Source organism: Acanthochromis polyacanthus, chromosome 11 (assembly GCF_021347895.1).
Source record: "Acanthochromis polyacanthus isolate Apoly-LR-REF ecotype Palm Island chromosome 11, KAUST_Apoly_ChrSc, whole genome shotgun sequence".
Lineage (NCBI taxonomy): Eukaryota > Metazoa > Chordata > Actinopteri > Pomacentridae > Acanthochromis > Acanthochromis polyacanthus.
In genome coordinates, this window is record NC_067123.1 from 36685418 (window position 1) to 36705578 (window position 20161).

Below are 20161 nucleotides of genomic sequence, written 5' to 3' on the forward strand. Positions count from 1 at the left end.
CCCTTTTATTTTTATTTTTCAGCACTCAATCAGTTTTTTGCCTTTTATGACAAGAATTTACGCCCAAAAATATTCTGTCATCATGCCAAAGTGAAAACAGACTTCTGCCATACATTGTCAATAATTTAAACATTTCACCACAGTTGCAACTTCTTGGTGCTACGAGCCACACAGTTAGTAAAATGGAAATGGTCTGAGTTCAGTTAATGTGTCTCTTAGCACCTTAGAGCCGACAGGGATAAAAGGAGAATAAATGTTTAACTTAAATTCATCAGGGGAGCAGAAATAAGACTGCTAATAAATCCAAACATTAGAACATGTGAATAAGCAACTGTTTGCTGACAGGTTAAGCATGAAATGACGTGATGAATAATATGTCTGATAGCTTGTTTCTGCTCAATCCAAGTGGCCAAATTACAAGATTTGGAGCAGTTTTGACTCTTTTTATGTACATTGAAAGCAGGTGAAATGAGCCACGAATCTTAGTGTAGTTTCAGCATGTGATAGAATGAAACGTGTTGCCGGTCGGTTCCCAAAATGTGTGACCTGTGACCTCCAAAGCCAAAAGAACAAGCCGTGAGATGCTGATTAATTACACCTTACTGGTAATTAATTATTATTCTGAGAAGCAGAAGTATTTACTGACTTTAATCATCTAACTGCTCCTGATATTGTTCTCATGAATCTGGGAGGATCCCCACCACTGACCAGGATCCAAGAATTCCACAGTACCTTTCTTTTCTGTCAAACTATTTGACTCCAGCAGCTCATGTTTTCAGCCCTGCCCACATATTTCACACTCTCATGTTACCAGGTCTGACCAGTATTTCTGGTTTAACTGGAGTGGAATGGGGAAAAGTGGCGGCCTGTGACACAGAAAATGCTGTCCAGAGGATCCTTTGTGTCCCCGTATGAATCGCTAACAAATCAACAGTCAAAACCCAAAATATAATGCTGCAAAAATACAACATCAGTGTTATCTTTTTTAAGTCTTATTTTCTGTTATTTATATATAAATTAATATTAATTTATATATATATAAACTCATATAGAAAAATGAGCAAAAAATTAATAAAATAAAACAAAGAATATTGTGTGTATGTTTTTGTTTTATTTATTTTTTGCTCATTTTTATGCATAATATATATTATATTCTATATATTTTATATATATATATATTCCTTAAAATTATATACATATATGCATGTGTGTATATATAAAATAATTTTTGTTTTATTTTGAAATTATTTTATTGTTACATATATTATATATATATATTTTTAACTAAAAACTAAATTATATATATATATATATATATTATAATTATACATATTTATATATGTATATTTAGTTTTTGTTTTGTTTTCTTTATGTTTTGCTCATTTTTGTCTATATTTGGTTGTGTGTGGGGGGGGGTGAAGAAAAGAAAATCTAAATCTTGTTTTGTTTTATTCTATTTTTTTTTTTTTTGCTTTTTTTTCTAGATTTGGGTCTTACAGGGTTCATGCTGATAGACTGGCAGCCGGTATCTATTTATATTTTGCTTTTATTTTGCGTCCTGAACACCCGGTACGTGAAGCACGTGGTTCTTTTTAAATTTGCATTTTGTTCACTTTTTCAAAAATAGACACAGAAGCATGAAGCCACAAAGAAACAAGATTCTAGCTGCAAAAAATACAATTAAAGCTAACAACAGGACTGATTTTTTTTTCATTATGAAACAAAAATTATCTTCAAAAGTTCACAGAAAGTAGCAAAGCTCTATGTATCGTGCATGACTAAACACTGGTATCTATCTATACATGTACATGCAAAAATGGATTGACATTTACTAGTTCTTTATGTTCTCCATGATCAAATACAACCACCCGATAAAGTCTTTATTTCTTTATCTCATGCAAAACAAAACAATGGCCCAGCAGCGCTACGTCATGACTGTTCAACGCGATCCTTTTGAAAATAACCATGATAGGATTGAAGCAGCCCTGAAAAAAGGTAAACAACTCACACCCCGTCATTATTCTTGTGGGCGGCCACCAAACGGTCACAGTGTCAACAGTTTTATCACAGCTGATAATTATAGCAACAATATGGAGCCAGATTGATAAAGATAAATTAACCTGAAGCATGAAGCCGCAGTAAAGCAGAAGGCTACAACGGGACTAAATGTCATTTTAAATTGATTTATAATCTCACATCCTGCTATTTATATTCCTATCTATGAAACATTTTAGTTTTTTTTTCTATATTACCTATTTTATTCACTGAAAGTAAATCCTTTCTGGATAAATATTATGGTCAGGTCATGTGTTTGCTCATTTGTGGGATCTGCTGAGCAAAGCTGGAAGCTGATTGGTCCGTTAGACGGAGCGTGAAAGTATTTAAGCATCTTTAGTTCCTGCAGCTGAACTCTTGACCACCTGTTGACCTGCTCAGGTGAGAATGTTTTATTATATATCGAAGTATTTAATTTGTAAAAATCATTCTTGAAATATTTTTCTGGAAACATTTTCTAAAATACATTAATTTTATAGTGAATCTTCTACTGGTAATGTCAAAGCTTTGCAATAGAGGAAAAGTAGGTTTGTCTCTGCATTTTCCTTCTTATTTCTTGGTTTGTGATGTCAATGGATAGTTTGCTTTTCTAGATGCTAATACAATAATGTCATTTTTTTCTATTTCCATTTCTCATCTCTTTTCAATTTATGTTTTCTGCTGTTTCTGACAGTTTAAAATAAGGTTTTTGTCATGATTGTGGTCGTGTATCCGTTATAGAGAAATAATCTGGAAAAAAAACGTACAAGTTTAAAGCTCAAAAGTTCAAATTTGCCTCATTTCTCTGCTTATATCACTGGACCTCCTTTTTATTGTTTCAGGTCGTCTCCATCGACAAACATGGAGTTATTTGCTATCCTCTTGTCGGCCCTTTTGCTGAGCGGTAAGTGATCAGGAAGTACCTTAAAATAATAACAATTTAGGCCTTCAATGGTAATGATTAAACTTGGCAGTGTGACATTATTATGAGAGGTGATCTAGATTACAAGAATGTTATAGAAAAACAACTTTATGTAATAAAAATACACATTCATATGAGGAAAAAAACAATAAATTAAAAAAATAGTTGAAATTCAGCTTTTTTTTTATTATTAGAGACTCATTGGCATATTGTGACAGCGCTGAATGTGTTCAGAACTTATATATTCAAACTTCCCGTTGTCCTCATTTACAGGCAACAAAAAATATTGTTTCGCTGTCTGAAAAAAAAACAAAAATTCACCAAAAAAATTCACCAAATTTCTGAAAATTTGGAAAACCTTCAGGAAGAAAATTCCAAAAGAATTCCTTAAAAGTTTCCCTTAAAAATTTTATGAAAAAATAACAAAAATCCCCCAAATTTGCCAAGAAAATTCTTGTAAATATTTTCAAAAAAATGAGTAAAAGTGTTCCCAAAAAAATCCTAAAAATATCTAAAACAGTTTCATATAGATATCAATAAAGCTTCTGATACGTTCTTTAAAAAAATCTGATTTTTTTGTGTGAATGTTCTTAAGAAACATTTTTAACATTTCTTTTTTCCACCAAAAAATTTTCAGAGATTTCCCAAAAATCTGAATTTTCACTGTGAAAATGTTTTTTTTTTTTTTTTTTTCCAGTTTTTCAAACTTCAGAAAGGGGTCAATTTAAGTTGATCACAAGTTAATCCAACAGAAACGACACTGAGACAAAAAAAAAGGTTATATATAATACAGATGAATAAATGCCACCTGATTCACATGTAAATATATTTTTTTGTTTTTGTTTTAGGTTACAGCAGCGGAGGACCGACCGCTCTAACGCCACAGTCAGGCACCTGCTGGGTCATGGGGAACCTCCACTACACCTTCGATCAGAGCTACTACACCTTCATGGGAAACTGCACCTACGTCATGGCCAAGAACTGCCACGTTGATGCTGCCCTGCCAGCCTTCGAGGTGGACACCAAGAACGTCAACGCGGACAGCAGCGTACTGGTCCCATCGGTGGGGACGATCAGCATCAACGTTTACGGGTTCAACATCGAAATAGTTCAGTCCGAGTTTGGTTTGGTCCGGGTGAGTCAGTCTGTAGCGCTGAAGTGATTTTATTGTTGGAATTATGAACACTGTTACGTCACAGATTTGCAGTACTTGCACTTTACTTGAGTATTTCCATTTTATCCTATTTTAAATATCAATTCCACTACATTTATTTGACAGCTTTAGTTCCTTTTAAGATGGCGTTTTTGCACAAAAGATAACAGAAGACAATACAACAGACAGCAGGACAATATCGGCATATCAGTAAAAAAGTCAATATGGAACATCCCTATATATTATATTGTTATATTTATACCATATTAATATTGTTGTTATTGTTGTTGTTGTTGTCATTAACAATACAGTCTTTTTGGAGAAAAAAAATTACATCCAAAATTTAAAATAATCCAATGTCTAACCAAAAAAGAAAGATTCAATTAATCATGTTTCATCATAAATCATGATTTCAGTACCGACCCTGTATACAAAACTTGAATAAATGAATTTTAATTAGCTCCACCTGCAGCAGCTTCAACAGTAACCCGCGACTGATGTTTGAGTTTTAATGATTAAATCATATCATTATATTATCAAATATTAGTCACAGGGACCAAATCAGCAGTTTTACTTTCATACTTAAGCTACATTTTGGTGCTTTTACAGACGCACTTTTACTTAAGTAGGATTTTTAAGCAGGACCTTTATTTGAACTGAAGTAATTTTATATTGCTGTATTGGTACTTTATTTTAGTAAAGGATCTGAATACTTTTTGCGCCATTTTATGTAACTGTGTACATCTGTGACTCAGTCTGGTTTTAATTATTTTTAAAAATTCATTTTACTGTCATAGAAAATGACTGTATGGGCTGTTTCATTTACGGTAATAGAAAAAAGCTAAAACATTCTTTCTGAAAATGACAAAAAGAAAAACTAATTCCAGATAAGTGAAACACATTTAGAGACTTTCTTCTTGGTTTCTTTTCAAGGTTTAATTCATTTAATTACAGTGTTTGAGGGTACCTCCATACTTTTAAGATCCTGGCTACAGCTTTGCCTGCTCTACTGATTTCCCACTATATCTTTTTGCAAGAAAATAACTTCATGTTTTGATGGATTTATGTTCAGGTGAATTACCAACAATGGAACCTCCCGATCAACCTGAACAACGGCCAGGTGAAGTTCTACCAGCAGGGTCTGTTTGTGGTTGTGGAGGCAGATTTCGGCCTGACGGTGCAGTACGACTGGAACCAGTACCTTGCCATCACAGTGCCGGGGAGTTTTGCCGGCAGTGTTTGCGGCCTGTGTGGGAACTTCAACAGCAAAAAGGAGGACGACCTGACGACCCCCAGCGGTTCGGTGGCCAGCAGTGTAGCAGCACTGGGAGCTAGCTGGAAGGTTCCTGACGCTACAAATGACGCCTATTGCCAAGACGAATGTGGCAGCCAGTGTGCCGACTGTTCTCTCGGCGTAGATCAGAAACTAGAAACGCAAATCTTCTGCAGCGGCCTGATACCAAATTACGCCGAGCTCTTAGGCTGTCAACTCAACATTGACTCCAGCGAGTTTGAAACCAACTGCATGATCAACCTCTGCAGGGGTGAAGACATGACTACGTACCTTTGTAACTCTCTTCAAGGCTACGCTGACATCTGCCAGATGTCAGGGGTCAAAAGTATAAACTGGAGAGCTTCTGCTCAGTGCCGTGAGTAAATACAGTTCAATCAGTCAATCAAAGTTTAATTCTATAGCGCTTTACAAAAGCCCAAAGGGTGACCAAAGTGCTTCACAGTGAAAAACAAGAGAATAACTTAAAAAACAATGCAGTAGTTTAAAACAGGACAAACAATTACACTCACACCTACGGGCAAATTTAGAATAATCAATTAACCTCAGCATTTGGACATAAATAAATACACAACACATGTATACACATAAATATAGTGAAAAAGATGACAAATTGTATGTGTTACGCATTACAAGTGAGTTATTTAATATAAAATAGTGTGTGAGTCGAGTGTGGCTTTATGGCATGTCAACAGGAGTACTACAATATCTTTAGAAATAACTTTCAATTTCAATTTTACTCAGTTGTATATATAATATTTTAGAAGAATCTTTGTGTAAAAATGCCATGTTATTTTTGGTTACAGGCGGCCATGTTGATTTTAGGCCTGAAGACAGCAAAAATGTCAGCTATGATGCAAAAAGTCCTGCAATTATACATTTACCCAGTTGCAAATTTTACTGAAGTGATCTGAATACTTTCCACTACTAAATAAATGTGAATAACTGACATCAAACTCTCCTCTGTCCTTGCAGCTGTACCCACCTGCCCGGCAAACAGTCACTATGAGTTCTGTGGGAGCGCCTGCCCCGCCACATGTGCAAACAGAAACTCGGCCTGTAACAGCAGCTGCGTGGAGGCTTGTGTCTGCAACGACGGTTTCATCCTCAGCGGCTCCCAGTGTGTCCCCGAAGCTCAGTGCGGCTGCACGTACGAAGGCCGCTACGTGGAAGCTGAAACGTCTTTCTGGGGCGACGAGACCTGCACCGAGCTCTACACGTGCTCGGCCGGCGGAGGTTTGTCCAGCAGCCAGACCGGGTGTCCTTCAGGGCAGCAGTGCCAGGTGGTGGCCGGCCTCCGAGGCTGTTATGCCCTCAGCTACGCCACGTGCATGGTGTCCGGTGACCCGCACTTTGTGACCTTTGACGGGCAGCGCTTCAACTTCCAGGGCACCTGCGTATACGAGATGGCCAGCGTCTCCTCCAACCAAACCAGCCTGGAACATTTCAGCGTTGTGTTGCAGAGCAGCGGCCAAGATAAGAGGATCGGGTCCGTCGTCCAGCTGGTGGAGGTCATGGTGTACGGTTACAACTTTACCATCAGCAAAGAGTACCCTGGTGCTGTTGTGGTAAATATATAGTTTTTAAAAACAGCATACAATTAGTCCTGCAACTAAGAATGTTTTTCATAATCAATTACAAAATGCTTGTCAAGTCAAATAAAGTACATGTAGCACATTTAAAACCAAGATTGTCATTGCAAATGCTAAGATTAGGACCCTACAATTTCATTTAAATATTACAATTAAGAGCATGTAATATTGGACATGGAGCACCCAGAAACTCAAAGATCTCCCATGAGCAAGCATTCTGGTGACAGTTGGTGCCATGACTGTGTCACTGGCTGAGTGGAAAGCTACGATATTCTAATAACAATAAAATTAAGATGATGAAATGCAGCACAATGGAGAAATTAGAATAATGATATCCTGCAAAATGAGTCTGAAAAACTGTTAAAGCTGCTAAAAACTTGGAATTTCTCATTTCTACACTAAATATTTAGAATTAAATAACAATCAGAGAAAAACCCTTTTAAATATTAAGTATTGGTGTGGTCTGAGTTGGATTGTCCTGATTCTCATCCAACAACTGCATGAATGTGATCATAATTTAACTGACGTTTTGCCAAAATCCTGATTGGTGCACATAGATATCACTTCATTATCTTTTTAATCTTAGCTCCACCAACTTCAAGAGTGGAAGAAAAGCATTTCCACATTAAGTAAAAAATGATGGTGAAGCAAGAAGGTTTTGGGTTTGAACCTGATGGTGTCTTTTTGGATGGAGTTTGCATGTTCTCCAGCTAAGACAGATCACAGTCCCTACAATATCTTTGTACTATAACACTGGTTTTTCTAATGGATGAAAAAGTGAAATGTTTATTCACAACCTTGTTCACTTCTGGTTTCCATAAAGAGTGTTAATTATTCAGCTAAATATCAGGGAAGTATGCACAAGGGTATATTTCACTCGGAAGGAAACACTTTACTAATGTTACATCATGTCAAAATACAGAAATCTGTTGTGTTAAATAAGGTAAACTGTTCAAAATTTGGCAGAAAAACAATACGAGTATGTGGGACACCTAACCTTGACCATAACTGTTGAGGATCTTTCTTGATTGTTGCAGTTCTAATTGCATGTATTTCTATTCATTGCTAAATGTGCAAATTACCTTTTGAACCTATTCTGTATGCCATTATTATCATTCAGGTCAATGGTGAGCTTTCCAACCTCCCTATGACTCTGGAAAACAATAAACTCCATCTCTACACCAGCGGCTGGTTTGCTGTGATCGAGACAGACTTTGGCGCAAAGGTCTACTACGACTGGAACAGCGTAGCGTTCGTCATCGTCCCCAGCACGTACGTGGGAGCCATGCAGGGTCTCTGCGGCAACTACAACCTCAACCTTAAGGACGACATGCAGATGAGAGACGGACGTCAAGCCTCCACCTCTGAGGAGCTCGGCCAAAGCTGGAAGCTGGCCTCCGTCCCCGGCTGCGTTGACGGCTGCAGCAGCCCCTGTCCGGGCTGCAACAGCACCCAGACGGCTCTGTACAACACCAGCAGCTACTGCGGCCTCATCAGCGACCCCGCAGGCCCGTTCCGTGACTGCCACTCCACAATCGACCCCACAGGTTTCCTGAATGACTGCCTGTATGACGTCTGCCTGTACCAGGGCAGCGGCAGCATGCAGTGCAAGACTTTGACTGCGTATACAGCCGCCTGCCAGCTACAAGGCGTCACCGTTTACCCCTGGAGGTCGGCTCAGTTCTGTGGTAAGATCATGGACGAATCACTGTGAATCTCTCAAACCACTTAACAATCAAAGTAACCCCGGTTCTGTGTTTCCCCTAGCCGCCCAGTGTCCATCAAACAGCCACTATGAGCTCTGCACCAGCTCCTGTCTGGGGTCATGTGAGAGTAACTCTACAACATCTTACTGTGGAGCTCAGTGCATGGAAGGATGCCCCTGCGATGAGGGTTACCTCCTGAGTGGAGATAAATGTGTGCCTGCCAACCAATGTGGCTGCATGTATGAAGGCGTATACTACCAGCAGGGGCAGGCTTTTTACCCCGATACCAATTGCCAAATGAAATGCACCTGCAGCAATGGCACGGTAAGGACGAGGAGAATTAAGAGTCGAATTTTAGGATTCGTTTGCAGCAACGGAAATGCAGTTTGAGCTCCATTTATTCTTCCTATTAATCTCATTTGGCATAATATTGTATTCTATTCATCTATCTAAAAAGTTTAAAGACAATTTTCACCCAAATTTTCCCTAATGGTATCTAGTCCTGCAAGTAGTTTTCATTTGCAAAGGTTTTGAGATGTGTGTCTGTTTGTCTCAGGCATACAGATAAGAGGCTAATTCTTAACCCTCCTGTTGTCCTCATTTACAGGCACCAAAAAATATTGTTTCCTTGTCTGAAAAAAATCCCAAAATTCAGCAAAAAAATTCCCTAAATTTCTGAAAATTTGCAAAACCTTCAGGAAGAAAATTCCAATCATTCTTTAAAAGTTTCCCTTAAAAGTTAAATTTAAAAAAAAATCCTCCAAATGTGGCAGGAAAATTCTTGTAAATATTTTTCTAAAAATGAGTAAAAATCTTCCCAAAAAATTCCTAAAAAAGATCTAAAGTGATTACATATATATCAGTGGAACTTTTAATGTTCTCTTAAGAACATTCACATAAAAATCAACCAAAATCCAGCGAATTTCGCTGGATTTTGGTTGATTTTTATGTGAATGTTCTTGAGAAACGTTTTTAACATTTCTTTTTTTTCCACCACAAAATGTTTAAAGACTTCCCGAAAATGTTGAAAATGTGGATATAAGAGTTTCACTATGAAAATATATATATTTTCCCCACATTTTCTAACTTTAAAACGGTTCAATCTGACCAACAGAATGACACAAGGGTTAAAGTAATCCAGTTACCATGACCCGACTTTAACCCTGAAATGCAAGATGTGCCTGAAGAGGTGTGCTATTTGTTTGCAATCTGATTATATCACATTGTTTCGAACAAGTTTGATAACATCAGTTTTTGCTGACTCATTGTTAATTCAGTTTTGATTAAACGGACATTAACCCGACGATGTTTCCCGGAGGTTTTCAGCTCTCCCTCCGGCCTTGTGAAAGGAACAGAAAGTCTTACTGTATTTTAAATCTCATATCTGTAGAGTCCAAGGTTGTTCAGTTTACCCTTACAGTTGTGGAGCTGATTGCATTTGGATGTTATTTCAAGTGGGATTTTCAAAAAATAGCCTTGAACTGGAGGGTTGATACAAAACATGCTACTAGTTAAAACACAGGAACATAAAATAACATCACAGTTGCAGAAGACATAGAAAACTGTAGTTTGGGAATAAAAAGTCCAAATAGAAACAGTTCATACTAATGAGTGAGGGCTGTCCTAAGTAACTGAGAAATTGAGATAAACACAATTCATTTGAGTTCAATCCAGTTTGCACGTTATCCACGTTACACTATTGTGTAATTCATTAACCGAAAGTTCACGCTGAGGCTACTTTAAAACGACTCTTCTAGATGTTGGGCTGACTGCTATAGCTGTCACAACTTTGGAAAACATTCCTCTTAGTGCTGTCAAACGATTACAGTTTTTAATCAGATTAATCACAGGGTTGCTGTGGATTCATTTCAATGAATCACAATTAAATATCATTCATTTTTAGTCTATATTAATCACATTTAATTTTTCATGAGGAAATAGACTCAAGAAAGAAGGGGGTCTGTCTGTCTGTCTGTGACCACTTTATACAGTAAGAGAAAAAACCAAGAAGTTCAACAATTCCCTTTTAGTAAGCACTTTAGAAACAGTGGGAAGAAAAAAACTCCCTTTAACAGATAGAAACCACCAGGCTCAGGGAGGTCAGCCATCTGCCTCCACTGGTTGGGGTGAGGTTAAAGCAGCATGAGTTTTACTAATGCTTTTTTTTTTTTTGTATTTGAATGTCCCCAACCAATTCAAACAATAACCCAGAAGGTTTGTCTTTCACTTCAGGTGCAGTGTCAGCAGTCCTCATGCGGTCCATATGAGGCGTGTGGGTTGAAAAATAACGTGCGATCCTGTCAGCCGGTGGGACAAGGAGTCTGCTCCATCTCTGGCGATCCACATTACAACACTTTTGACAACAGCTCCTACACCTTCCAAGGCACCTGCACCTACGTCGCCGCTGAAGGCTGCAACCTTAACGGCACTCAGCTCACCAGCTTCTCTGTGGTCGTGGAGAATGAGCTGTGGTACGATCTGTCCAGCGATCCCCAGGTGTCAGTGGCCAAACTTGTGGCAGTTGAAGTTTACGGACTCGTCTTGATCCTTCGCAGGAACGACATCAACATGGTTTGGGTATGTCACTGATGTTTTTACTGCTGAGGAGTTTAAACCAAGCTTAGGTTGACTTAAATGAAAATACTAGTAAATTACAGATTTCAAGACATGACGGATAATCAAGACATTGAATTATTTTCTGCAGGTAAACGGGGTACTCCATCATCTACCACAAAGCCTCCTCAATGGTGCGGTGACGGTTTCTCAGGAGGGAACTAATGATGTCATTCTGACCGATTTTGGCCTCAGGGTCACTTACGATCTGGTCTACCACGTCACTGTCACTGTTCCTGGAAACTACAGGGGCAAAACTTGCGGCCTGTGCGGCAACTTTAACAACAACCAAGCAGATGAGTTCCAGCTGCCAGACGGAAGCTTCACCAAAAACTTCCAGACCTTTGGTGCGGCGTGGAAAGTTCCCGTACCTGGAGTGGTTTGTCAGGACGGCTGTAGCGGTGACCTCTGCCCCACATGTAACGTTTCTGCAAAAGCCGCAATTGAGACGAAATGTGCGCTCATCACCAATCCCACAGGTCCGTTTGCTGCCTGCCATGACGTGCTAGACCCTACTTCCTACTACAATGATTGTGTCTACGACGTCTGCCTGTCTAAAGATGAACAAAGCATGCTGTGCAAAAGTATCGCTGCTTATATGTTAGACTGCCAGTACTTGGGAGGACAGGTTCAGAACTGGAGGAGTCCTTCTTTCTGCCGTGAGTCTGCTCATTTTTATTACTACACTTGACACAAATTTCTCCTGCTAAACAAGTGCTAACTCCTGCTATTTCTAACAGCGTACACATGCAGTAACAACAGCCACTATGAGACATGTATGATGCCCTGTGCCTCTCCATGTCCTGGACTCCGTAACACCATGGCATGCACCTCGACTTGTGTTGAGGGTTGTGTCTGCGATAACAACTTCTACTACAATGGAACTGGCTGCGTGCCGCTTGACCAGTGCAGCTGTTATTACAATGGCCACACATACAAGGCAAGCAGTGCATTGTTAATGTAGTGCCTTAATCTTTAGACTCTAATCATTGCATTGATAAGGCATTTTGCTTATCAGCAATCAAAGGTATTTGGATTGAACAGGTACATTGGTCAATACAGTATAATTATGTCATTTATAACATTTTAAGCAGTGTAAATAAGTGTTAATTGTGCAAGCCAGACTCTCAGGACAATATAGGAGGAGGGTTTCTAGACACAACAGTGGAGTGATTCCTGGGATGGGTGTGTAGGCCAGTCGGTTCGCTCTTGTTGTCCAGACTGAAATATCTCAGGAATTATTTGATGGAATTCCATGAAATTTGCTACGATAGTACAGTTAACAGACGATGAAGCCTGCTGATTTGGTCATCACCTTACTAAATCTTGGATTTGCATAGGACTTCAGATTATGCTCAGATACCCTTAAAACCATGACATTTCATTTATTGTCAACTATAATTTATGATTCACACTAATCTGAGACTGCAGTCATAGAATATCAGTATACCTGCTCAACATCGTAGACCATTTGTTAAAGATGGATATAGTGACCATGGCGTCAACCAGTGGTTTGTGGAGTTTTGAAGCCATGAGTTTGGAATTTGGCCAAAACCATTTGAAAACAGCTGGATTGAGAGATGAGTGGAGCAGATTTATAACTCAAGGACACTATGTATGGTGATTTGGATTGTCTATTTTCCTGAAAATTGGGCCATAATCAACAAAGTAAACATCATTCTGAATTCAAAAAGCCCTGAAACTAGCAAATAAGACCATAAAATCATTAGGAATTTTCACAGAGGTAATATTTCAAGTGAAAAGTGTCTCATTATTTTTACATAGACCTCTAAACAATCAACTTTTTTTGCAACCAAAGGAGTCGCCCCCTGCTGGCTGTTAGAAAGAATGCAGATTTAATTCACTTACGAGGCTATATCCATGTTTCATATTCAGACTATGCTAAGCATCAACATGCTGCGGCAACATCCATGTTACATTAGAAAATAAGTGGTTTGTGTCCCCAGGAAGAAACTGATTTTGTTGCACTTGATAGTCAGCAGGAAGTCACAGTGTGAAGTAGCTCTGAATGTTGGACTGGTGCTTTTAAAATGTTAAACCAACAGTCTGACACAGCTTATCCAATCCAGTACTGACATGAAGGCTTTTCTGATGCTACTATGGCTGCAGATTCTCCATGTTTGTGTTTAATTTGGACCTGCTTCAAAAAATGTTCACCACAAGGGCTGCTATTTTGATATTTCCAAAAACATAACAGGGAAAATAATGAAAAAAACACATTCTTGTGCTTCTATGGATGAACTTAAATCTATTTTTGTGTCATCTGCAGATTGGAGAGACTGTTATAACTGATAACTGTCAGAGGATTAGCACCTGCCAGGCCTCTGGAGTGGTAGTATCCATGAACATGACATGCAACCCCGACGAAATCTGCCAGGTGAGGAACGGTGTGATGGGCTGCTACCTCCAGCAGTGCTCTCTGACCACCAATGGCACCCTCTCCACATTCAGCGGTGAATATGGCACCATAGCAGCGCCGGGAGGCTATGAGTTGGTCCAGAACTGCAACCAGTCATCATCAGATTGGTTCAGGGTGGTGATCAGCTTGCAGCACTGCAATCCTACTTTCAACACGTTAATGGCTGTCTACGTGTTCTTCAACAACATGATGATCGCTGTCACCAGCAAACACGGCGTCTGGGTAAATGTTTAGATATAAACATGGCATTAGTCTTAACTATATGACCTAAAAAATGAATGTATTACAATTAAATGTTCGATCTGTGTCCACAGGTAGATGGAAGGGAAATGACTCAGACCACCTTCTCCCAGAACAACGTGCTGATTGAGGTTTCTGATGGTACGGTGAGAATCAACAGCTCCTCCAGCATCCAGCTGTCCTTCACTCCGGCTAATGAGCTCATCATGACGGTCAGCGATGAGGTAGCGGACACGATATGTGGAGGATGTGGGAAGCTTGAGTCTTTCACCACAGCAAGAGCAGATCTGAGGCAGAAACTGCTCGTAAAACTTCACGAGATTCCGATTTCCTTGTCAGCTCTGGACATCAGTCAATGGACAGATCCTGCTTTCCCCCTGTGGTGAGTAGCACAAAGGATCTCCAGTTAACAACTCACAAAAGAAGCAAATGTTTCTAGATTTTCATTAAAGCGACTTTTGATATAACATTTTGTACCTTGAACTGACCTGGTGGAGTCAAATAACGGTTCTAAATACATTGAAAACATAATCCTGGAAATCTACGCCCAGGGGTTTAGAATGAAGAAAATCTGCCATCTACATTAGTTTTCCTACATGTCTGCTGCAGTAACAGCATGAAGACCAAATAAGTAATGTTGCAAATGGTACATATATTTTTGTTTGTGGATCAGTGATGCAAATAAATTGACTCTAATCGCTCCCATAATCATTATTTCTTCCTTCCGGATTATTAAATGCAGATGTTATAAATAATATTATTGCTAAATTTAGTTTCTTGTGTACTAAAGTCAACTCAACACATCATTTTTCTGTTTCCTTTTCAGTGAGTGAACTCCATTCTCCTGCCAACTATTTATCAACTGCTCTGATCAACATCCTTCCTTCATCATCCCTGAAATGACAGCATCTTCGATTCATAAAATCTTTTGATATATGTCTTTATGTACATATTCACGTCCACGAACAAGAATACCACATTCATGTCAAAGCTAAAGCACAATTCCAAGCTACGATAATTTCAAAATCTATATTTGCGTATAGTTTGCTTCTATAATATCAATTTTCCTGATGTTTTGCCCTCTAATAACAATGATATTTACTATGATGTAAGCTTAATAAACTCTTTGTCTGCGCTTCATGTGCAAGAGTCTGATCAAACTGCTATTTTGCCGTTATTGTTAAAGTCACACTAAATCATTTGCTGTCAAAAATAATGTCCGTGCTTTTTTTTAACCCACCATTTTCATATTTTTTTAGTTTAAAAGGTTAAGAATCAAGAATCTTTATTGTCATTGGGTTTCCAGACATCAAAATTTCAATTGGTGACTCCCAGCAATAGATGAAAGATAGAAAAAAAGGCACACTATATTCAAATAAAATGAAAATAAAGCAAAAATCTTCTAAATATATAAACAGAATTAGTGCACATGAGCAGTAGGATGGATGGTAAAGTGCAGTCCAGTCTGAGACTGAGTTCTTTATTGCACATAGTGTGTCTGTGTTTGTGAGCAGGGGGGAAATGGACTGGACAGCTCTGGGATAAAAACTGTTTTTCAGTCTGGAAGTTATAGTTTTTAGGCATTTTTAAAGGTATCTCAGGTATCTCTGTGGGTTCTTTTGTCTACTGACAGCAAAGAAACACGAGAAGAAGTCAACAAACCTGCTCTGACACTGCATGTGGACACAGTGACCCAGAAGTATCGTCACACTCACGTCCTCATTCAGCGCACAGAGCTGCAGCTTCAGCCACAAAGGAGTTTTCCTCACTTCACTCCCAAAATTTCACACTCATGTTTTGGCACACTCCCTTTCCTGCTTGTGAAGTAGCGCCAAGTCCTAAAATCAAGACTAAAGACTTGGCATGAAAGCATTTAAGTGAGTAGAATTACCAGCTGGTCATTAAATGCAGCTGAGAGCATTGACTTTTTAAAGTGAGAGTTTAGCAATTTGACATTAAATTTAGGAATTTTACACATCATTAGGCTATAAAACTATATGTCTCCGCTTTACTTTCACCCAGAGATGAAGGGCAACACAAATAGACAAGGTTTATTTGTCTTATTGTGAAAATTTGTTAAAAATGATTATCCGTATTTGCAAAAAAATATATAAAATGAAGGAGTTTGTGATCATAACAGCATTTAAACTGAAAACCACATGGATCACAAGCTGTGTTTGAGAAATGCAAAGTGTTTATTTCTCCCAAAACGTCCTCAGTAAAGCAGGTGGCAGAACGGTGATAACGCAACTGTGAAAACCTCATGTTATGTCTAGAATCCTTCCAGTGAGTTCATTCACAAGAAGCAGAAGAGAGAAAAACTTGACCTACTTCAAAACTGCACAGAGTATGGAAATGTCTGAACGGTCCAGCAGCGTTGTCTTTCATTTATCAGAGCATCGTTGAGTAGGAGAATTACTGTCACTGTCCTGTAACTGTGACTAAAACATCAGTGGTGAAGTTCACCACTTTGCATCCAAGCTGCTAAAACTAGACAAGAAACTAAAACTACACTTTTGTTTTTGTGGTACAACTCATCATAGCTGCGCAATCAGTCTAAAAAGTTCAACAAAATGACTTTCTTTTCATTTTTATGAGCAAGTATTTCATATTAAAAGTGTTCTATATGTTTTAGCTTGTTGTGACATGCAGCTACACATGGGTTAGAAAATATCACTACTTGACTTCTGCATTATAATTTTTGTGTTAATTTGTGCTCACGGATCACATTTTCATCTCACCCATAATCAGAGATTATTTGATCTACTTGTATAAAAAAATGCTGATTCGTGAATCAATGGCACGATGGGGGAAAAATGTAAAATTTCAGGCTTTTATTTTTATTATTTCCTGAAATATTGTGGTAAAAACATAGCTTCAAATTTGCTAAATGTGAAAAATGTGCTGAAAGTAGGTCAGCAGGCAATTTCTAAATATTCTTTTAAAATATAGGAATGATATATGAAACTAAGATATAATATTCATATTTTATGCTCCAAAAAAATCTGACAAATTGTCCTAAAAATGTAATTTCAGATTGAATTAGTCTCGTGATATTAACTAGAAAAAATAGACATTCAGTCAAACAGCACTTGAAATCACAAAGAGTGCAATTTGAAAATAATTGCACCAGTGGGGAGTCAGAAAATAAATGGCAAATGACTTATTGACTTTACATGCTGCTGTTCCACTCTCATGTACAACAATTTCCAGCACACAGTGGGTTTGTAAACACATATATGTTGTTCTTTCTGGATCATACATATGATGAAATGGCAGTAAATCATGTGGAATCTTAAAAATGCAACCCACAGGTATAATTTCAAAACAATTGTTTGAAGTTGAAGAAGTAATGAACAACACGTGCATCCTTTATTCTGCTCACAACAGAGCTGGTGTGTGGAAAACAACATGAGACATAACAACATGTTCAGCGTTTCCGGCTGTGTGGGAACCAGCCTCTGATAACGGAACACACACTCATCCAGGTTTCACAAAGCGGGATGAAGGAGTTTGCCGTAAGTTGTGTGGAGTTTCCCGAAAAGAGCTGTGAGTGGTTTTAATAAACATTTATCACCCACTTTGTCTGCCCAGCACTGATAAGATAAACTGATTTTTTTCTACTCCCAGGTTAAATAAAAAGAGCATAACAACGTAGGAGCATAATTTGGCATTCATGTTTGTTACATCCGGGATGAAAAATGTTGAGCGGACTTTTTCCTTTTTCATCTCTCATAGTTTCGGTCTCCTGCAGTTTCAGTGACTTTGAGGCATTTCTCGAACTTGATGATGCTATGATTAAGGCGTGCCAACTTGAGATTGATGCAGAGAAATGACCCTCATTACTCTGCAGTGTTGCTGAAAAATGTTTGGGGGAAATAAGCACAATGTAGTTCTTCAATCAGTTTCAAGAACTACTCATGAAAGTATGAAATAGTAGCTTTATATTATTCTCTAGGAATGATTTATGGGTGTGTCTGGTTGTCTCTGTGCTAAATTTTGATAATATAGGGTTAATGTTTGGTAAAAGACAACAGAGACTCCAGGTCATCCAGGATGCTGCAGGCCGTGTGCAAACTATGGTGCCGTAATTGGGTCAAAAGTCACGCGCACGTAACTCTCTCTCTCGCGCGCACGAAACACGTACCCCGCACGAGCGGAAAAAAGTCTCCACGGGCGCAAAAAACACTCTGCACGCGCGGAGACAATGCTATGCGTGTGCAGACCAAGCTCCGTGCATCCAGTGTCTCATGAAACTGTCCTGCTGCGTGCGTGGAGCTCTGATCTATGCACGCAGGGAGAAGACTTTTGACCATTTGAGGGCGGATACCAGTGCTCGCCACAACCTCCCTATGATTGGCTGTCTGTGACAGCAAGAACTCCCCCCCCCACGTGGGATGCCACTGTACAGCGAACCCTCGTTTATCGCGGGAGTTACGTTCCAAAAAGAACCTGCGATAGGCGAAATCCGTGAAGTAGTCAGCTTTATTTTTTACAGTTATTATACAATACTGCACTTGGGGGAGCGCTGCAACTGCAACCAGGTGATGCCGTGGCGGTACTCTTGCCTCAGAGAGCGGGCCGGCTGAATCAATTGGAGCAGTCGGAGGTGGGGAAGGCTCGCGCCTGCGCTCTTCTCCTGGGGGGCGCGGCTGCAGTGGCCAGAGACGGCTGGGGACTGTCTGGTTGATGGCGGGGGAAAAGAATAAGGCTGCTCCGTCAGCTCCGTCTTTCAGGGTGACTCACTACATGGAGACCAAGGAGAGAAATGATCCAGCGCTCCACAGCAGGCAGCGCTGGCCTGTATGGCAGAGGAGACGAGGCACGGAGACTGTTCACGTTAGTCAGTCCCTTAGCCAATCAGGATGCAGAACACAATGCACTGTTTAAAAAAAGCATAAAAAAACTGCACTAAAAAAATCCGTGAAACAGCGAAGCCGTGAAAGGTGAACCGCGTTATAACGAGGGTTCACTGTCTAGAAGAGAGGAAATGGCTGTGGAGCAGGGAATAACACGGGCATCAAGTCTCGTAACATATCTCAACATACACTCAGGAAACGAGCTAACACCATGAAAGGAGCTAAGCGCGGTTAGTAACTAACACCACAGTCCGTGTAGCAACATTTACCACGATGCTAACAATCTCACTATTCTCTGGACGCACACATATCCGAACACCACACCAACGCCACGATCTCCGTCTCTATGTCTCTCCGCCACGCAGTCTGCCATCAACATCGGAAGTCAAGCTTGTTGGTGCCAGCATAGAGCACAGTCCCGAAGCGCCCTCCAGTGGATGAGTAAAACATAGCACCAACCGCAGTCCTCTCTACTGTGACAGGTGACGTCGTTTCCCCTCTTGTATACAGTGGCATCCCACGTGGGGGGGGGGGGGGGGGGGAGTTCTTGCTGTCACAGACAGCCAATCATAGGGAGGTTGTGGCGAGCACTGGTATCTGCCCACAAAGGGTCAAAAGTCTTCTCCCCGCGTGCGTAGATCAGAGCTCCACGCACGCAGCAGGACAGTTTCGTGCTTGGTCTGCACCCGCGTAGCAATGTCTCCGCGCAAGGAGCCGCCTACGCACGCGGAGACATTGCTACACGCGCGCAGAGTGTTTTTTGCGCCCGTGGAGACTTTTTTCCGCTCGTGCAGGGTACATGTTTCACGCGCGCCAGAGAGTGTTAGGTGCGCGCAAGAGAGAGCTACGTGCGCGTGACTTTTGACCCAATTATGACACCATACAAACTGGGGCTAAAATATTACAACACACTACACATGTACAGAAAATTCTGCTAGTACACGAATAAATAAACATGTTTCTGACGAGCTCACCAGCCAAGACATATCCCTCTGATCATTAGTGCAATTTTTATTCATTTATTTATTTATTTATTTGATGGGGACAGTGCACATTAATGAACGTCTATTTAGACAGCAATAGACGTAAATATGCTGGATTAAGGCAACAATGCTAATTTACATCCACATTTCACAGGCAGGTAAGAAAAAAAACATAATAGTGAAACATAGGACAATAGGTCACCATGAAAGGACAATTTCACAATAAAAGCACATCACAAAAACAAAGCACGTCTCTTGAATGTACCTTAACTTAACCCTAGCTCATAAAACTTCTAAAAACTTCATCCTTATACATTAAAATTCTACA

The 20161-nt window shown here is 39.6% G+C and overlaps 2 protein-coding genes across 2 annotated transcripts; both read left to right on the forward strand.

Annotated features, from left to right (window-relative positions):
* The first annotated feature begins 3860 nt into the window (after positions 1-3860).
* LOC127536110 (IgGFc-binding protein-like) lies at positions 3861-8706 on the forward strand. Its single transcript, XM_051955589.1, has 4 exons — positions 3861-4091; positions 5182-5758; positions 6376-6968; positions 8113-8706. The coding sequence occupies exons 1-4, from the start codon at positions 3861-3863 to the stop codon at positions 8704-8706; spliced, it is 1995 nt and encodes a 664-aa protein (XP_051811549.1).
* Positions 8707-13599: 4893 nt separating this feature from the next.
* Positions 13600-15131, forward strand: LOC110968891 (IgGFc-binding protein-like). The gene is made up of 3 exons (XM_022218896.2): positions 13600-13973; positions 14066-14373; positions 14818-15131. The coding sequence occupies exons 1-3, from the start codon at positions 13674-13676 to the stop codon at positions 14822-14824; spliced, it is 615 nt and encodes a 204-aa protein (XP_022074588.1). The 5' UTR covers positions 13600-13673; the 3' UTR covers positions 14825-15131.
* The last annotated feature ends 5030 nt before the right edge of the window (positions 15132-20161 follow it).

Bases quoted from the DNA above. Each gene is read 5' to 3' on its own strand.
- LOC127536110 (XM_051955589.1), top strand. From the start codon at position 3,861: ATGGGGAACCTCCACTACACCTTCGATCAGAGCTACTACACCTTCATG. The intron at 4,092-5,181 runs GTGAGTCAGTCT...ATTTATGTTCAG, and splicing joins CCGAGTTTGGTTTGGTCCGG to GTGAATTACCAACAATGGAA. The intron at 5,759-6,375 runs GTGAGTAAATAC...CTGTCCTTGCAG, and splicing joins GAGAGCTTCTGCTCAGTGCC to CTGTACCCACCTGCCCGGCA.
- LOC110968891 (XM_022218896.2), top strand. From the start codon at position 13,674: ATGAACATGACATGCAACCCCGACGAAATCTGCCAGGTGAGGAACGGT. The intron at 13,974-14,065 runs GTAAATGTTTAG...CTGTGTCCACAG, and splicing joins CCAGCAAACACGGCGTCTGG to GTAGATGGAAGGGAAATGAC.